This window comes from Ornithorhynchus anatinus, chromosome 21 (genome assembly GCF_004115215.2).
Source record: "Ornithorhynchus anatinus isolate Pmale09 chromosome 21, mOrnAna1.pri.v4, whole genome shotgun sequence".
Classification (NCBI taxonomy): Eukaryota; Metazoa; Chordata; class Mammalia; order Monotremata; family Ornithorhynchidae; genus Ornithorhynchus; species Ornithorhynchus anatinus.
In genome coordinates, this window is record NC_041748.1 from 20,454,799 (window position 1) to 20,474,101 (window position 19,303).

Genomic DNA, 19,303 nt, shown 5'->3' on the forward strand with positions numbered 1-19,303 from the left:
TGCTATGTACCGAGCACTCTGCTAAGCGCCGGGGTGGACACAAGGGACTCGGGTTGTCCCACGTGGGGCTCACCGTCTTCATCCCCATTTTCCAGACGAGGTCACTGAGGCCCGGGGGAGTGAAGCGGCTTGCCCACGGTCGCACGGCAGGCAAGTGGCGGCGCCGGGATTAGAACCCACGTCCTCTGACTCCCAGGCCCGGGCTCGAGCCACTGGGCCGCGCCGCTTCTCCGTGTCTACTGACTCTAATGTCCTCTCCCGGGTGCTCAGCACAGTGCTCTGCACGCAGTAAACGGCAAGTCCCTGAGAGCGGGGAGCTGTTCCGTCCGGTAGCCGTACTCTACTGTCCCAAGCGCTCAGTCCGGCGCTGCGCACGTGGTAGACGGTCGGCTCCTTGAGGGCGGGGACCGTTCTGCTCCCTCTCCCGGGCTCTCCCCACGTGACCTACCTCAGCCGGGCCTCAGTTCCCCCACCTGTCGAATGGGGATTGAGCCCGTCAGCCCCACGCGGGACGGGGACCGTGTCCGACCCGACGGGCTTGCATCCACCCCGGCGCTTAGTACAGAGCCTGGCGCACAGTAAGCGTTTCGCAGATATCACCGTCATCAGTGGCAGTACTTCACTTCTCTGGGCCTCGGTTCCCTCATCTGGAAAACGGGGACGGGGACCGCCAGCCCCAGGTGGGACGGGGACGGCGCCCGACCCGATGTGCTCGGATTCACGCCAGCGCTTAGCACGGTGCCTCGCACAGAGTCAGCTCTTAGCCAAAACCACAATTCTAACTGTTATTATTATTCACTCATTTCGCTGAGTGCCGACCACGGGCGCCTCACATATAGAAGTCACTTAAAGGATGCCATCGTTATTATGGCTGTTATCGACGACCCACTTCGCCTGTCTCCTCCCCAGCGCTCAGTACAGCGCCCGGCCCGAAGCAGGCGCTTTCCCGAACACCCCGGGGAAGGCGGCGGGGGTGGTTACCAGAGCAGATGGGCTCCCGGCTGGTCCAGTGGGGTCTGGAGGCGTTGAGGCAGGTGAGGGTGTCGGGCCCCTGCAGCTGGTAGCCCAGGTGGCAGTGGAAGCGAGCCAGTCCGCCCGCGTGGAGGTCCAGGACGGTCACCTCGCCGTGGGCCGGCCTCCGCGGGAAGCGGCAGCTCAGCATGAACGCTGCGGAAGGCGACGCCCCCGGGGGGACGTGCTAGACGGCCCCCCCCCCCCCGGCCCCGCCCCCCCCGGCCCCGGGCCCCCCGCCCGGGGAGGGGCGTTCCGGTTCGTCCCTTCACTCGGCCGTATTTACTGAGCGCGCCACCGTGTCCAGAGAGTACGGTACGGCGAGATAACGGACGCATTCCCCGCCCACGCCGAGCTGACCGTCCAGAGGGGGGGACGGCCGTGAACGGAGATGAAGAAAGGACCGACGTGGGCTGCGGGGCTGGGAGCGGGGAGGTGCCCGGATTTGGGGGTTCACTGTATCAGTCGCCGCCCGCGTGTGTCCCCTCTCCTCGGGGGCCTCCGGCGGTCGCCCGTCCAGCCCCGCCTCGAACTGAAACTCCGTCACCGGCGGCTTTAGGGCCGTCCACCGGCTCGCCCCCTCCTACCTCACCCCTCTGCTCTCCCGCTACGGCCCGGCCCGCTCCTCTAACGGTGACCGTCTCGCCGGGCCTCCGGCTCGTCCGTCTCGCCGCCGACCCCTCGCTCGTGTCCCGCCTCTGGCCCCGAAGGGCCTCCCTCCTCAGATCCGACGGACGACCACTCTTCCCCCTCTTCAAAGCCTTATCGAAGGCCCGACTCCTCCGAGAGGCCTTCCCCGGTCCCTCCTCTTCTCCCACTCCCTTCTGCGTCGCCCCGACTCGCTCCGTCCATTCATCCCCCCCTCCCGGCCCCCCACCGCTCCCTTCCGTATCTGTCATTTATTTATTTCTATTCACGTCTGCCTCTCCCCCTCTGGACTGGGAGCTCTCCGTGGGCGGGGGATGTGTCTATTGTTGAACCGCCCTCTCCCAAAGCACTCGGTACGGTGCCCTTGCGTGCGGTGAGCGCCCGACATCGAACGAACGAGGCAGCGCGGCCCGAGGGCGTAAGCCTCGGGGGACGGAGGATCCGTGTCCTGATCCTCCTTCTGGCCTTCCCCGCAGGGTGGCCTTGGGCGACTCACTTTGCTTCTCTGGGCCTCAGTTACTTCATCTATAAAATGGGGGATTCAGACTAGCTCCTTTTTTTTTAATATGTTAATGTCCGTCTCCCCGCCTCTAGACTGTAAGCTTGCGGTGGGCAGGGAAGGTATCCGATTATCGCTCTACTGTCCCCTCCCAGGCGTTTGGTACGGTGCTCCGCACGTCAGAGGCGCTCGACAGATACGACCGAATGAATGGATGAAGCCTGTGAGCCCCGTAGAAGACGGGGACTCTGTCCAACTCGATGAATTCGTATCTACCCTCGTGCTCAGCAGAGTGCCTGGCGCGTAGCAGGGGCTTAACAAAGGCCAAAATGACGAACTAAAGGAAAATCAAGGGGAGAGCGGTCTTAGGAATCCCATCAACACACAAGCCACCAAAGACGAGGAGGAAAGGGAGCGTAACCCCAGGGACTTTGGGGGTTTTTTTGGAAGCGTTTAAGCGCTTCCCGACAGGCACCGTGCCGAGCGCCGGGGTAGACGCGAGCCGACCCGACCGGCCGCGGTCCCCGTCCCCCCCGGGGCTCCCGGTCGCCGTCCCCGGGATCAGACCGCGAGCCCGTCAAAGGGCAGGGGCCGTCTCCATCTGTTACCGATCCGTACTTTCCAAGCGCTTAGTACGGTGCCCTGCACGTCGTGGGCGCTCAATAAACGCCACTGAATGAAAATCCCCGTTTTCCCGATGAGGCCGCCGAGGCCCAGAGAAGGGAAGCGATCCGCCCAGAGCGGCGGGGCCGGGACGAGAACGCGGGTCGCCGGCCCGCCTCCTCCCTCCCGGGCCCCACCTTGGTAGTGAAGTTGAAAGGCGCCCGTCCCGTCGTCCTGGAAGGTCCGGAAGTAGACGGAGAGGGTGTGGGTGGGGCTGCGGATGACCTGACCCTCCACCAGGAGCGACTGGTTGGCCAGCAGCGTCAGGCGGGGCCCGTCCACTCCCCGGATGGCCAGCAGCTCCCCCTCCGACAGGTTCACGCTCTTCACCTAGGGGACAGACGGCGACCCCCGGTCGGGACGGGAGCGGGGGGCCGGCCCCACGCCCCTCCCCTCCCCCGGGCCTTCCCCTCCGACCCCGGCCCCGCCCCGCCCCGCGAAGCCGACCGGCGCCGGCGGCGGAGGATGCTGGGAACCCCTGCTCTCATCGGCTACATCCCCACACGAGCTCACACACACGCGCAGGCTCCCGAACACGCACAGGAACACACAGAAACTCACCGGCTCTCACACGCGTGCTCCCGACACTCATCTACGCACAAGCTCGTCGTCAGGCCCGCAGACTCACACGCTCACGTCCAGCGGCTCGCTCTCCCGCACGCACGCTCACCGGCTCACAGCCACGGGCAACACGAGGTCCCACCCGGCCACGGCGGACACCCCCGCATTCGCTGGCTCGGACCCGCAGAGTCGTACCGGGCCGAGCGGCTCCCGCACGGACACACACACCGTATCCATCGGCCCTCGCGTACACACGCGCCCACTCGCTCGCGCACGTGCAGGCCGTCGGTCATTTACTGAGCGCTCGCTGCGCGCGGAGCACTGGACTAAGCGCCCGGGAGAGGACGACTGAACCACAGAACGGACGCACTCCCTGCCCACAGCGAGACTACTGACCACAGGGGGACACGGACAGGGATGGAAATAAATGACCTAGATGGACATAAGCGGTCGGGGGCCCAGCGGCTCACGCACCACGCGACACCACGCGCGCGCCCCCGCGCCGCCCCCCCCAGCAGCCGTCCTCGCTCTCCAGAGCTGGCCCTCCGGGACGTGCTGAGCGCTTAGTAGAGTGCTTCGCACACGGGAAGCGCTCGGGAGATGCGACCGGATGAAAGACCCTCGTCCACGGGACCGAAGGCGGGTCCGAAGGCTCTAGCGCGCCCCGGCTCTGATAGGAGAAATCCCCCTCGCTTGTTTTTCCAGGAGCGGCGAGGGCCTGCGCGCAACCATCCGCGCGCTCTCAGCCGGTCCCCCAGGGCCCGGCGGCAGGCACCGCGAGATGGCAGGTGATGATAATAATAACGGCGATGATAATGGCATCTCTTAAGCGCTTCCTACGTGCCACGCACTCTACTAAGCGCTGGGGTGGATCAGGTTGGACCCAGCCCCCGTCCCACGTGGAGCTCACGGTCTGAATCCCCCATTTTAGAGATGAGGTGACGGGGCCGGAGAGGTGAAGCGACCCGCCCGGGGTCACCCAGCAGACGAGCGGCGGAGGCGGCATCAGAACCCAGGCCCCTCTGTCTCCCGGGCCCGGGCTCTAGCCGCGAGGCCATCCCGTAGATTTGTCAAGTGGTTACTCTGTGCCGAGCACTGGGGCGGACACCACTCTGCCACAATCCACCGCCGACAAAGTTATTCAGAGGAGACAAAGATGGCGTCCGTCAAGCGCTTACCTGGCGTCCAACCCTGTACCGAGGAGCAACAGGGACTGAAACCCCATTTCGCAGATGAGGGAACTGAGGCACAGAGAAGGGCAGTGATTTGCAGGGTGGCCCGGTGGCCAGACCCCGGGCCCGGGAGTCAGAAGGACCTGGGTTCTGCCTCCGGCTCTGCCCCTCGCCTGCTGCGGGACCCTGGGCAAGTCACTTCACTTCCCTGGGGCCTCAGTTTCCTTATCTGTAAAATGGGGATTCAATCCCCGTTCTCCCTCTTATCGAGACCGGGAGCCCCAAGTGGGACGGGGACTGTGGCCGACCTGATTATCTTGAATAATGATCATAATAACAAATTGTGATATCTGTTCAGCGCCAGGCACTGGGGTGGATACAATCAGATGAGGTCGGACACAGACCCTGTCCCACCTGGGGCTCGGGGTCTCCATCCCCATTTTACAGATGAGGTCACCGAGGCACAGAGCGACGGGAAAGGGAGAGAAAATGGGATTTTCAGTCCCCGGTGAATCCCCTCATCTCCGCGGGCGGTGCTCTGAGCTACGACCCCTGTGGTTTTCGATTTGTGAAACCTTTTAACTTCCCCTTTCTTTTTCTCTACAGCGTCGTCGCCTTCGGTCTACTCCGAAGTGCCGGGAGAAGGAAAGGATTTCAAGGGAGATGGCAGCGAGCCAGGCTCGCCGGTCTGATGACACCCCAAACTAATCTAGCCTGCGGATCCGCTCTCTGGCCCCTTTTCCCGCCCCTGCCGTCCCCCAGCCCACAGGTATGTTGTTGGTGGGCGAATGAACCGGAGCGGCATTCTTTTCTTGCCCGTATTAATTATTTCTTCCTCCCGGGCAAATCGGGGGTGAAGGCGGGGGTCTCTTTGTGTGACTGGGGCGAAGGGAAAAATGGGGGAAAACGCGAGCGTCCGGGTGGCCTAGCGGAATGAGCGAGTGAGAGGCCCGCTATCCTTCTGTCTGTCGTCTGTCTGGCCGCCGACCCCGGCCCACGTCCCGCCACTGGCCTGGAACGCCCTCCCCCTCCTCAAATCCCACAGATGATGACCTTCCCCTGCTTCAAGCCTTATTAAAGGCTCGTCTCCCCGACGAGGCCTTCCCTAAACCCTCCTTCCCTCTTCACTCACATCGCCCTGACTCGCTCCCTTCCTTCTTTCCCCCGCCGGCAGCCCCTCGGCACTTATGTCCAGATCTGTCATTTCTTTATTTCTCTTAACCTCCGTCTCCCCCTCTAGGCCATAAGCCCGTTGTAGGCAGGGGATGTGTCCGTTTATTCTTCTACTGTACTTCCCCACGCGCTCAGTACAGAGCTCTGCCCGCAGTAAGCACTCAATAAATAGGACTGAACGAATGACTTGGGTTCTAATCCCAGCTCCGCCACTTGCCTGCTCTGTGACTTTGGGCAAGTCAGTTCACCTCTGAGGGTTTTAGTTTCCTCACGTGAAAAACCTGGATGAAATACGCTTTCTCCTCCCCGGTGTTTAGGCTGTGAACCCTATGTAGAGCTGGGATTGTGTCCACTTGGACTGTGTTTTATAATAATAATAATAATCATAATAATTGCGGTACTTGTTAAGCGCTTACTATGTGCCAAGCACTGTACTAAGTGTTGGGGAGTCAGAGGTCGTGGGTTCTAATCCCGGCTCCGCTACTTGTCAGCTCTGTGACCTTGGGCAAGTCACTTCTCTGTGCCTCAGTTCCCTCATCTGGAAAACGGGATCAAGACCGTGAGCCCCACGTGGGGCAACGTGATAACCTTGTATTTACCCCAGCGCTTAGGACATTAGACTGCGAGCCCGTCGATGGGCGGGGACTGTCTCTATCTGTTGCCGAATTGTCCATTCCAAGCGCTTAGTACAGTGCTCTGCACAGAGTGAGCGCTCAATAGATACTATTGAATGAATGAATGAATGAACACAGTAAGCACTTCACAAATACCATCGTTATTATCACTGCTGTTACAAGCTAAGCTAATCAGGTTGGGCACCGTCCCTGTCTCGCGTGGGGCTCACAGTCTTCATCCCCATTTTACAGTTGAGGGAACTGAGGCCCAGAGAAGGGAAGGGAGTTGCCCAAGGTCACACAGCCTTATATACCCAGGGCTGGAGAAGCAGCTCGGCCTGGTGGAAAGAGGAAGGGCTTCAGAGTCAGGGGACCCGGGTTCTCTTCCGGCTCCGCCACACACCTGCCGTGCGACCTCGGACAAGTCAGTCGATCGCATTTACAGAGCGATTACTGTGTGCACGGCACCGTACTGAGCGCTTGGGAGAGTAAAATGAAACAATAAACAGACACCTTCCCTGCCCACAACCAGCCTACACAACTTCTCTGTGCCCCGTTTCCCTCCTACTTAGGCCGTGAGCCCCACGTGGGACCTCATGATTTTGTATCTGCCCCGCACTTGATGTAAGCTCGTCAAAGGGCAGGGACCGTCTCTATCTGTTACCGGTTTGTCCATTCCAAGCGCTTAGTACAGTGCTCTGCACAGAGTAAGCGCTCAATAAATACTATTGAATGAATGAGTGAATAATAATAATGACGATTATGGCATCTGTTGAGTGCTTACTATCTGCCGGGCAATAGACTAAGCGCCGGGGTGGATGCGAGCAAATCGGGTTGGACCAAGTCCCCGTCCCACGGGGGGCTCACAGCCTCAATCCCCGTTCTCCAGATGAGGGTACTGGGGCCCAGAGAAACGAAGTGACTTTCCCGAGGTCACGCAGCAGACGAGCGGGCAGGGCCGAAATCGGAAGCCGGGTTCTCCGACTCCCAGGCCCGGGCTCCTTCCACTGGGCCACGCTGCTTCTCTGCACGTACGGTGCTCGGCGAAAAAGCGCGACCCGGCGGATAGAGCCGAGGAGTCAGAAGGACCTGGGTTCTAATCCCGACTCCGCCACTCGTCCGCTAGGTGACCTGGGGCAAGTCCTCTCACTGGGCCAGTTCCCGCAACTAAAATGGGGATTAAGAGCCCCGTTTAGGACAGGGATTGTGATTAGCTTGCGTCTACCCCAGCACTTACAACAGTGCTTGACACAGAGTAAGCGCTTACCAAATGCCATTATTATGATGATCAATTAGTAAAGTGCTCTGCACAGAGAGGACTGTCAACTCCTTGAGGGCAGAAATGACGTCTTCTGAGTTGTTCTCTCCCCAGAGCTTGGTACGGAGCTCTGCACGCCGTAGACGGTCAGCTCCTAGAGAGCAGGGAGCGTGTCTGCCGATTCTTCCGTCCTCCCCCTAGGATTTACCACAGCGCCCTGCGTCCGGTAAGCCCTGAGTCAGTGATATCGATCCATCGAGTGATCGTCCGGCCGAGCTCAGCCACGGCTCGTTGCTCTGTCGACGACCTTCAGGACCTCCCGGCTCACTGCCTGGGTTTGCTTTCTTAATCAATCCTAATCTAGAAAAAACATCTGCTTGGTTTTCCCGGAAGGGACGCGGCCCTCACTGCCGGAGTTCAGCAAATCATTTACGTCCTTTCGCACCCGGATGCTGCTCTGCGTCGGACACGGTTCCCGTCTTGTCCCACGTGGGGCTCACGCTCTTAATCCCCATTTTATAGATGAGGTCACTGAGGCCCAGAGAAGTGGACTCACCCAAGGCCGCCCGGGAGCCAGGCGGCGGAGCCGGGATTAGAACCCCTGACCTTCTGACTCCCAGGGCCGGGCTCTAGCCACTCCACCCTAGTCCTCAGTACAGAGCCTTGCCTTTAAAGCCGTCCGTCCCCTCGCCCTCTCCTACCTCACCTCCCTTCTCTCCTTCTCCCTCCCGGCCCGCAAACTCCCCTCCTCTGGTGCCGCTCACCTCCTCACCGTCCCTCCGTCTCGCCGCCCACCCTTGGCCCACGTCCCGCCTCTGGTCTGGAACGCCCTCCCTCCTCATACCCGCCAAACCGTCACTCTTCCCCCTTCAAAGCCCTGCTAAAGGCCCACCTCCTCCCAGAGGCCCTCCCAGCCTAAGCCCGCTTTTCGTCAGCTCCCCCTCCCTTCCGCGTCACCACGACTCGCTCTCTTTGCTCTTTCCCCGCCGCCGCCCCACGGCACTTATATATCTATGCATCTATCTAGAATTCTGTGTATTTACGTCGATGCCCGTTTACTTGTATTGACATCTGTCTCCCCCGCTCTAGACTGCGAGTCCGTCGTGGGCGAGGAATGTCTCTCTTTATTGCCTCATTGTACTTTCCAAGTGCTTAGTACAATGCTCTGCAGGTAGTGAGCCCTCGATAAATACGAGTGAATGAACTGAATGAATGAATGAGCCTGGCACATAGTAAGCACTTATCAAATACCATTATCATCATTAATAATGATCGTAGCAGTACAGTGCCAGACGCATAGTAAACGCTTAAGGAACGCCGTAAAACACCCCACCGAGAGGAGCCGCCGAGGCCGGAGGGCGGCCACCGGCCCTTTTTGCGTTACCTGGAGTTCCACGCCGTAGCCGGTGTAGACGGTCACGTTGTAGGTGCACTCCAGGAAGTCGTGCCGGGGCTGCGGCGGGTAATCGGCCGAGTCGATGAACCCCTCCGGCCGGACGAAGCTCACCCCGCAGGACGCTGAGGGAAAAGGGTCATCGGGGGACCGGCAGCGGACGGGGGCTTCCGGGAGACGCCCGGGCCTACCGCCGTCTGGGCGCTCCTCGGCTCGGGCCCGGCCCCCCGCCGCCCCTCTCCCCGAATCCCCACAGCCCGCGGAAGGGCTCGGGACTCCTCCCCCCGCTGTCCGAGCCGCCGGAACCGGCCGGACCTTCCTTCCGCTCCCGGTCTGCCTCCCTCCCTCCCCATCTGCCCCGGGACCTCTAGACTGTGGGTCACACTTTTAGCATCGGAGGGGTGGAAAAAGCATGGCCCGGCGGATAGAGTTCGGGCCTGGGAGTCAGGAGGACCCGGCATCTAATCGCGGCTCCTCCGCTTGTCTGCTCGGTGACCTTGGGCGAGTCGCTTTGCTTCTCTGGGCCCCGGTGACCTCATCTGTCAAATGGGTATTAAGACTGTGCGCCCCATGAGGGACAGGGACCGTGTCCAACTTGATTAACTTGTATCTCCTCCAGGGCTTAGAAGAATGCTTGGCACATAGTAAGTGCAATTTTTTTTAAAAAAGGGCTCTGCAAACAGTAAGCGCTCAATAAATACAACTGTCTGACTGACTGACATAATGAGTTCCCAGGCTAATAGTAATAACTATGTTTTTTGTTCAGCGCTTATTAGGTGCCAGGCACTGTACTAAGCGCCGGGGTGGATATAAGCGTACTGGGTCAGACGCAGTCCCCATTTTACAGATGGAGGTCACTGAACTCCAGAGAAGTGAAGAGACTCGCCCCAGGTCACACAGGAGACGAGCAGCGGATCCGGGATTAGAACCCATGACCCGACCCCCGGACCTTAGCCCCTGAGCCACGCTGCTTCTAGAGGAAGAGCTTCCAGTCGAGAGGGTTCTCTCCGGATCACCGCCCCCGGGAGGGGATTCCAGAACTTGATCTCTCCCTCAAAAAAGAACCGTCCGAAATGTCTGCCCGGCAGCGCTCGCCTTTTCTTCTCACGACATTCCTGTGAGGCGGAGACACCACCCCTCAGATGCCAAAACTGTGGCCCAGGGGTAGCCCACTTGGGCAAGGGTACGTGGCGGGACAGTGGCGGGGCTGGGACTAGCGCTCAGGTCCCACAGCCCGTATGCTCTTCTTCTACATTAGGAGCTCCTCCTTTAGACTGTAAGCTCCTTTCTCTACATTTGAAGCTCCTCTTCCAGACCCTAAGCTCCTCCTCTAGACTCTGAACCCCTTTCTCTAGGCTCTAAGTACCTCCTCTAGACTGGAAATTCCTTCCTCTAGACTGGGAATTCCCTCCTCTAGACCGTACACTCCTTCTCTGAACTGTAAATTCCTCCTCAAGACTCTATTTTCCTCTTCTAGACTATAAACCCCTTCTCTAGATTGGACTTTCCTCCTCAAGACTGCAAGCTCCTTCCTTTAGACTGTAAATTCTCGGTAGGCAGGGAACCCGGTCACCAAACTCGGCTGTACTCCCAAGTGCTCAGTCCACTGCTCTGCCCACGGTAAGCGCTCAATAGATACCATCGACTGACGCTGAGATTTCTCCAGCTGCTCATTTAGTACGGCCTAAGCCATAGAGCTCCGGGGCCGGGTGGGAGTGAAGAGGTCATCCCGTCCAGTCCCCTGCTTCCAGGCAGCTGGACGTCTGAAAGCAGGCGGCCGACTCTTCTTTTTTATTATTACCGTTTCAAGGGCTTAGTGGATAAGGACCCGGACCTGGGTTCTACTCCCAGCTCCGCCTCTCGCTGCCAAGTTCACTTCTCTGGGCTTCAGCTCCCTCATCTCTGAAATGGGGATGAAAGCTGTGAGCCCCAGGTGGGACACGGACCGGGTCCAACCTGACTAGCCTGCCTCTACCCCAGCGCGCAATACAGTGCCCGGCACACAGTGGGCGCTTAACAAATACCGTGGGAAAAAAAGGATGATTTCTCCCCTAGGGTTTACCCGGGGTCCGTTCCGTGGTGGTGACAGTGGTGGTGACGATGGTGGACGTGGTGGTTTCCTGACTCTCCTCCAGCGCCAGTTCGTTCTCCGCTCCCTTGGGCTCCGTCCCCTCAGGGCCGGGCGCCTCTCCCTGAGGGGAACCCGCCGCGTCGGGCTCGTCGGGGCTCCGGGGTCGGGGAGGCTGGGAGGTGTACGGGGAGATCTGCAGGGAGGAGGAGGCCGTGGGACCCCCGTCGACCTCTTCGGTCCCCAACCAAAATGGCGGCCGGGGCGTCCCGGGCCGGGCGTCGGCGGGGCGGCCGACGGCGTCGTCCCGCCACGGGGGCTTCTCCGGAGAGGAAGTCGGGCCGGTGGCCCCGGGCCCCGACCGGGCCGGTCCCATCGGCGATCCGGAGGGAGCCGTTTTGGGCCTCGGGTGCCCGCGGCCTGTGCTGACCGGCTTTAAAGACGGTGTCCGATCTCCCGAGGGGAAGGCGAGCTTTCCCTCAGCGTCGGGGAAAGGCGTGGACGCGGGCAGCGCTTCTCCGTGGGACGGCGGGCTAGCTCCCCCCGCCGCCGCGGGGTCTTTGAATTCCACGCTCGACAGGACGGGGTTCGGGACCGTCGTCTCCTTGGGGTCGGCGTTCTCCGGGCGGATCTTCCCGTCGGACGGTTCTTCCGGGAGCGGGTGGGACGAGCGGGCCGGCGGCGTCCTTCCGTCCCGGGTCGGGTCTGGAATGGAAAAGGCAAGGTCGGTTGACTGCCCGCTTCCTAACTCTCCGGAGTGGATCCGCTCCGGCTTCGGAGCGGCGCCATCCTCGTCGATGCTATTTATTACGCGCTTACTGGGTACGTATTCGTTCTATCGTACTTAGCGAGCGCTTACTTATCGAGTGCTTAGCGAGTGCTGTGTTAAGCCCTTGAGAGAGCACATTACAACAATAAACAGACACATTCCCTGACCGTGACAAGCGGACCGTCTAGAGGGGGAGACAGACATTAATAGAAATAAATTACGGGTATGGACGTGAGTGCTGGGGGGGGGGGGGGGGGGCGGTGAATAAAGGGAGAGAGGGCGACGCAGAAGGGAGAAGCAGCGTGGAAGTAGATAGGGCTCGGGGCCTGGGAATTCAGAGGATCCGGGTTCTAATCCCGGCTCGGCCACAGGTCCGCTGTGTGAGCGTGGGCGGACCACGTCGCTTCTCTGGTCTCGGTTCCCTCATCTGTAAAATGGGGATTAACATCGCGAACCCCGCGAAGGACAGGAACTGTCCTGATCCGCCCCGGCGCTCAGAACAGTGTTTGGGGCAAAGTAAGCCCTTGGCAGACACCACGTGAATTAATCAGGGGTCTGGCTTCCTCTGAACCTGACCAGGCACTAGGAACAGTTCTCGTTACCGGTGGACTGTAAGCGCGTTGTGGGCAGGGACTGGATCTGTGATATAGTTACCTAGTCCTCTCCCAGGCGCTTAGTACAGTGATCTGCACACAGTAAGCGCTCAATAAATACGACTGACTCTCCGGGGGGGGAGACAGACATTCATGTGAATAAATAAGTCATTTGTAATATAGAATTAAAAGGCATGTAAGGACAAGAAAAGTGGTACTCGGCAAGCAGACTGTAAGCTCGTTGTGGGGAAGGACTGTGCCGGTTTATCGTTATATTGTAGTCTCCCAAACGCTTAGTACAGTGCTCTACGCACAGAAAATAATAATAATGACGGTCTTTTAAGTGCTTACTACGTGCCAGGCACTGTTCTAAGCGTTGGAGCGGATACAAGGTTATCAGGTTGTCCCACGTGGGGCTCACGGTCTTCATCCCCGTTTTACGGATGAGGCGACCGAGGCCCAGAGAAGTGAAGTGACTCACCCAGAGTCATACGGCAGACACGTGACGGAGGCGGGATTGGAACCCACGGCCTCTGACTCCCAAGACCGGGCTCTTGCCACTGGGCCACGCTGCCCTCAGTGGTATTTGTTAAGCTCCACGTACCAGGCACTGTACTAAGCGCCGAGGGACTGGCTGTGAGCCCCACGTGGGACATGGGCTGCGTCTAACCCCGCTGCCTTGTATCTAGTCCGGCGCTCGGAACGGTGCCTGGCACCTAGTAAGCGCTTACCAAATGCCGTAAAAGAACAAAACGTGGCGTTTACTTTCACGCAGGCGAAGGCTATGGCTTCCTCGTCCGGACTGTCGGGAATTTCCAAGGAGGAGGAGGAGCAATCCTGCTTTAGAGCATCCACGGGGGGGCAGGCAGGCATCACCTCTAAACGGCAGCAGATGCTCATCTCCGCCGCTGGGCCTCATTTCACGATGCCATCGCACGGGACCCGTTGGAAGAAACCGCTCCCTAGAACTGGCGGCAAATTCTCCGCCTCTGACGGCGCCGCCGTCTTGGGCTGGGTCCCGGGGAAACCCTGCTATTGCTCCGTCTTGAAAATGCCCCGCACATTCAGAAGGATCACGATAATAATCGTGGCATTTGTTAAGCCCGTACTAGGTGCCGGGCCCCGTTCTAAATGCCGGGATGGATCCGAGCAAATCGGGTTGGACGCAGTCCCCGTCCCACATGGAGCTCACAGTCTTAACCCCCATTTGCCGGATGAGGGAACTGAGGCCCAGAGGAGTGAACTAACTTGCCCAAGGCCACACAGCCGAGAGATGGCGGGGCCGGGATTAGAACTCATGACCTTCCGTCTCCCAGGTCCAGGCTCTATCACTTGTCTGCTGTGTGACCTTGGACAAGCCACTTTGCTTCTGAGGCCTCAGTTCCCTCATCTGCAAAATGGGGATTAAGACCGTGAGCCCTCCGTGGGGCGACCTGATTACTCTGGATCTACCCCAGCGCTTAGAACAGTGCATGGCGCACAGTAAGCGCTTAACAGATACCATCATCATCATCACTCCGCCATCCTGCTTCCCGTGAAGTTTCTGAAGTTTCCGCAGCCCGGATTTTAGGCAGTGCATACCGGTTCCCTGCGAAGCGCTCGCCGTCAGTGAGAAGTGCCAGAAAGACGCACGAAAACAAGGTAACGGTCGGGGATCCGTCACCGACGGAAGGGGGCTCTTTCACCTCTAGCTTTTCACTGTACTCTTATTATGGGCAGGGAACGCGTCTGCTAATCCTCTCGCACTGTGACGAACATAATTATAATTGTGGCATTTGGTAAGCGCTTACTACGTGCCAGATACTCTTCTAAGTGCTGGGGGATCGGGCTGGACGCAGTCCCTGTCCCCCAAGGGGCTCGCAGTCTCGATCCCCATGTTACGGATGAGGGAACCGAAGCCCGGAGAAGTGAAGTGACCCGCCTAGGGTCATAACGGCAGACGAGTGGCGGAGCCGGGATTAGAACCCAGGTCCCACTGACTCCCAGGCCTGGGCTCTATCCATTAGGCCACGCTGCTTGTCTTCATTATCCTGGTGGCAGGACTGGCGCGGAACCCGCTTTTGGAAGGAACGAGAAACAAAGGCGGGCGGCGGGGAGGGTAGAACAGAAAACATCACCAGGCGCCGGAGACATCAAAACTCTGGGCACAGCACGGCCCGGCCTCTCTGTGTGCTCAGTGTGGCTGGGACCACAGCTTTTTTCAGCCCTACGCACCAGTGCTGTGTCCTTCCAATACAAAGGACAAATATATCTCTCAATCTCGCCCCACAGAAGGCGAGAGGATGAGAGGGAGGGAAAGAGAGGAAGAAAGGGGGAAGAGAGGGGATGAGAGAGGAAAAGGGGAAGGGAGAAAACAAGGGAGAGAGGTGAGAAGGGCGACGAGAGAGAGGAGGAGAGGGAGGGGAAGAGAGAGGGAGGAGAGAGAGAAGGGGGAGAGAAAGAAAGGGAGAGAGGTGAGGAGAGACGAGAGGGAAGGAAGAGAAGGGAGAGAGAGAAGGGGAGAGGAAGGGAGAGGTGAGGAGAGAGGAGGAGAGAGAGGAAGAGGGAGGAAGAAAAATGAGAGGAGAGAGAGGAAGAGGGGGAAGGGGAAGAAAGATGGGAAGAGGGGGATGACAGGAGGAGAGGGAGGGAAAGAGTGGGAGAGGGAAGAGAGGAAGAATGGGAGAAGAGAGGAAGGGGGGAGAGGAAGAGAGATGAGAGGGAGAAGAGAGAGGAGAGGAAGGAGGAAAGAGGAAGAAAGGGAGAAGAGAGAAATAGAGGGAGAGAGATGAGAAGATGGGGTAAGAGAGCAGGAGAGGGAGGGAAAGAGGAAGAGAGGGAGAAGCCAGTGTGGCTGAGAGGAGGAAAGGGAGGGAAAAAGGAAAAGAGAGGGAGGAGAGAGGGGCTGTGAGAGAGGAAGAGAAAAGTGCAGAAAGGATGAGGAAGGGGAAGGTGAGAGATGAGAGACAGGGGCTGGAAGACGGGGAAGAGAGAAAGAGAGGAGAAGAGGGGGCGATGAGAGCAGAGGAGAGGGGGATGAGACAGAAAGATATAGGAGAGCAAGAGCAAGGAAAAGAAAAAGGGAGGAGAAAGAGGGAGGGAGGAAAAGAAAAAGAAAGGAAGAGAGGCAGTGAAAGAGGGAGGAATTAAAAGCGGGAGGAAAGGAAAGGAGGAGAGAGACGAGGGGTGGGGAAAGAGACGGAGAGAAAGAAGACAGAGGACACAAACCAGGCCCACTTCCCAGAGTTTCGCTCTTCCTATGAGCAGGGCTCCAACAGTACCCCTGATGGATTGATCGATTGACTGATTGACAGGCAGCAGCCTGGTGACCCCGGGTCACCCCCCGAAAGGAACATCGGGATCCAGGCTGGGGGCGGGGGGAAGTGGGGGAGAGGTCTCCACCGCCTTCTGGGTCTCCGGGCGTCTCAGCCCTCGTGTCTGTCCCGGCCTGCCGAGGCTCAGGATATTCAAAGTCTTGCCCCTCTTTCAATCAGTCAAGGGTATTTACTGAGCACTTACTGTGCGCGGAGCACTGTGCTGAGCATTTGGGTGAATGCAGCAGAACAGAGTTGGTAGACACGTTCCCTGCCCACAAGGTAGCCGACAGTTTCGCTCTTCCAAACGCATCCCTGGTAAACGCTGAGTTCCTTGAGGGCACGGGCCAACTCTCCGTAGAATTCCGGAGAACGGGAAATTCGTCCATTTCGAGTTACTCGTTTATTTTTTTTAATCACTTTTAAGTCCAGAGGCGAACGGCCCAGGTCTCAAGCAGCCTATAACGTGAATGTTGGGATAATCCCTCGTGCAGTGTATCTTTTCTGGGAACATTGCTTCTCTTATGTTGTACTTACTGAGTGATTTACTTTAAAATCCACTTCTTTTCACTGCTACCTTTCTACTTGCATCACTCGGTGGAACGGCCTGCAAGCTGGTTGCGGGCAGGGGTTGTGTCTGTTTATTGTTATGCTGACTCTCCCGAGCGCTTAATACGGTGTTCTGCACACAGTGAGCGCTCGATAAATACGACCGAATGCATTTAAGAGGGGAGTGGCGGAATCGGGATGTACTGCAATGCAGAACAGATGTCCACTAGACTGTAAGCCAGTTGTAGGCAGGGAACGTATCCGTTAACTCTGTTGTACTCTCCCAAGCGCACGGTACAATGCTCTGCACATAATAAGCGCTCAATTAATCTTCGTTCATTTGTTCGATCGTATTTTATTAGGCACTTACTGTGTGTAAAGCACTGTAATGATGAGAATGATGGATTTATTAAGTGCTTACTACGTGCCTGGCACCGTACTGAGCGTCGGGATGGATGCGAGGAGATCGTGTTGGTCGCGGACCCTGTCCCACTTGGGGCTCACAGTCTCAATCCCCATTTCCCACGTGAGGTAACTGAGGCACAGCGAAGCGACGTGACTTGCCCAGGGTCACACAGCAGACGAGCGGCGGAGCCGGAAATAGACTCCGGGGCCCTTGTTCTATCCACTACGCCGTGCTGCACTGTCCTAAGCACTGGGGAGAGTACAATATAACGAGAGACACACCCATTCCCTGCCCACAGTGAGCTGCCAGTCTAGAGGGGGAGACGGACATTAATATTCATAACTACTGATGATGATGCTATTACACTGTCTTCTCCCAAGTGCTCAGTACAGTGCTCCGTACACAGTAATCTACAAGCTGCTGGAGGGCTGGAGCTGTGCCTGCTAACTCCGTTGGACTCTCCCAAGCGCTCGGCACACTGCTGTCCACACAGGAGATTGTCAGCTCCTTGAGGGCAGGGCTCATGTCTACCAACCCTGTTGTGCTCAGGAAGTGCTCATTAAATATCAATGATTAAGTGACCTTTGCTTTTAGGGCCATTTTTCCAAATGCAGTAAATTCGTGCTTGCATTACCCCCCGTGGAAGAAATATTACATTCACACCCCCAGATGATAATAATAATAATAATTATGGTATTTGTTAGGCGCTTATTATGTGCCAAGCACTGCTCTACATATAATGCCATCAAGAGCACTGATTTTACAGCAGTCTTTTTCTTTCCAAGCACCTGTTACGTGCCGGGCACCGTACTAAGCATGGGGCGGATAGAAGCGAATCAGGTTGGGCACAGCCCTTTTTTTTTTTTTATGGTACTGGTTAAACACTTACTGTGTGCGAGGCGCCGTACTAAGCACTGGGGTAAGTACCGGCTAAATCAGGTTGGACGCAGTCCCTGTCCCACACGGGGCTCACCGTCGTCATCCCCGTCTGACAGATGAGGTAACCGAGGCCCAGGGAAGCGAAGCGACTCGCCCCAGGCCACCCAGCCGGCGAACGGCGGAGCCGCCACCAGAACCCAGGTCCTTCCGACTCCCAGGCCCGTGCTCTACCCGCTAGGTCACGCCGCTCCCACGTGGGGCTCCCAGTCGCCATCCCCATTTTGCAGCTGAGGTGGCTGAGGCCCAGAGAAGCGACTCGCCCCAGGCCACCCAGCAGATGAGCGGCGGAGCCGGGATCAGAACTCGGGCTGGCCGACTTCCAGGCCCGGGCTCTATCCACTAGGCTACGCTGCAGTCTCTGGGGAAATACAGGGAAAGTAAATTCCGACTGAATCGGGGAGAGGAGGAGAGAGAGTCAACCTTTCCCATGGATACAATGGTTGCTAAGGAAAGTATTTAATATGCTCTCCCTAATCTCCCGACACACACCATCCTCCTCCTAGATCGCAGCCACATTCTGATTCTTCTGTCTCTAAATCTAAGGTTCAATTCACCAACAGGGAACCTCTCCCGTCTCTCACGAGCGCGGCCTCGGCATTTCTTTTTTCTTTGAACAAACAGTCCCGGCTAGATGAGACAAGGGAAATGCCAAAGAATTCTGGGATAATGGTCCGAAGTGGGATTTCGGAGCCCCCGATTCGCGGAATGCCAAAGGACTAGACTGAATGGGCCTACTGTTCCACAAACAGTCTCTTTCTTAAAATTGGACTTTCCTCACTTCACTGGTTCCTTTGTGGGGTGCAGGGGATCCCGGATGGGTCGCCCGGGCACACGCAGCCTGGCCTGGAAAATCCAGAAGACGGGAGGAAAGAGAAGCGGCAACGCCCGCGCTAGACTGGAAGCTCCCCGCGGGCGGAGAGCGCGTCTGCCCGCTGCACCGGAGAAGCAGCGTGGCTTAGCGGCCGGAGCCCGGGCTGGGGAGTCAGAAGGTGATGGGTTCTAATCCCCGCTCCGCCACAGGCCTGCTGGGTGACTTTGGGCAAGTCGCTTCGCTTCTCTGGGCCTCAGTTACCTCATCTGCAAAGTGGGGAGTAAGATCGTGACCCCTGTGTGGGACCGGGACTGTGCCCCCAACCTAACTCGAATCCATCCCAGCGCTTAGAACAGTGCTTGACGCAGAATAAGTGCTTAGCCAGTACCGTAATTATTATTATCGTGACTGTTTTTGTGCTCTCCCAAGCTCTCCGTGCAGCGCTCTGCACACAGCGGACTATGTGATCCTCCAAGGCAGAGATCATGTCCGTCCTGCCTCGTGCTCTCCTCAGTGCTCAGTACAGCGCTCTGCACACAGTAGGCCGTAAATTCCTCCAAGGCCATTTTGGGTACAATTCTGTCTACCGACTGTATTGCAATAAAAATAATTGCACTAGGAGTCCGGCCCTTACTATGTGTCAAGCGCTGTGATCTAGAGGATAGAGCCCAGGCCCGGGAGTCAGAAGGACCTGGGTTCTAATCCCTGCTCCGCCACTTGCCTGCTGTGTGAATTTGGGCAGGTGCCTTGACTTCTCTGGGCCTTCAGTTCCCTCATTCGTAAAATGGGGATTCAGTTTCCTGCTTGACTTTGAGCCCCATGTGGGGAAGAGACTGGGTCCAACCTGATTAGTCTGTGTCCACCCTAGCACTTAGTACAGTGC

General features: G+C 58.1%; 1 protein-coding gene across 6 annotated transcripts in view; it reads right to left on the bottom strand.

Moving 5' to 3' along the window:
• Positions 1–19,303, bottom strand: part of SEZ6L (seizure related 6 homolog like) — a 124,242-nt gene that overhangs the window by 33,363 nt on the left and 71,576 nt on the right. For all 6 annotated transcript variants that reach the window (XM_029049137.2, XM_029049134.2, XM_029049133.2 and 3 more), the window contains exons 2-5: positions 11,055–11,765; positions 8,984–9,117; positions 2,959–3,151; positions 982–1,167 (exon numbers count right to left, since the gene is read on the bottom strand). In XM_029049137.2, coding sequence (XP_028904970.1) covers positions 982–1,167; positions 2,959–3,151; positions 8,984–9,117; positions 11,055–11,765 — 1,224 coding nt within the window. The remainder of the gene's footprint in view (positions 1–981; positions 1,168–2,958; positions 3,152–8,983; positions 9,118–11,054; positions 11,766–19,303) is intronic.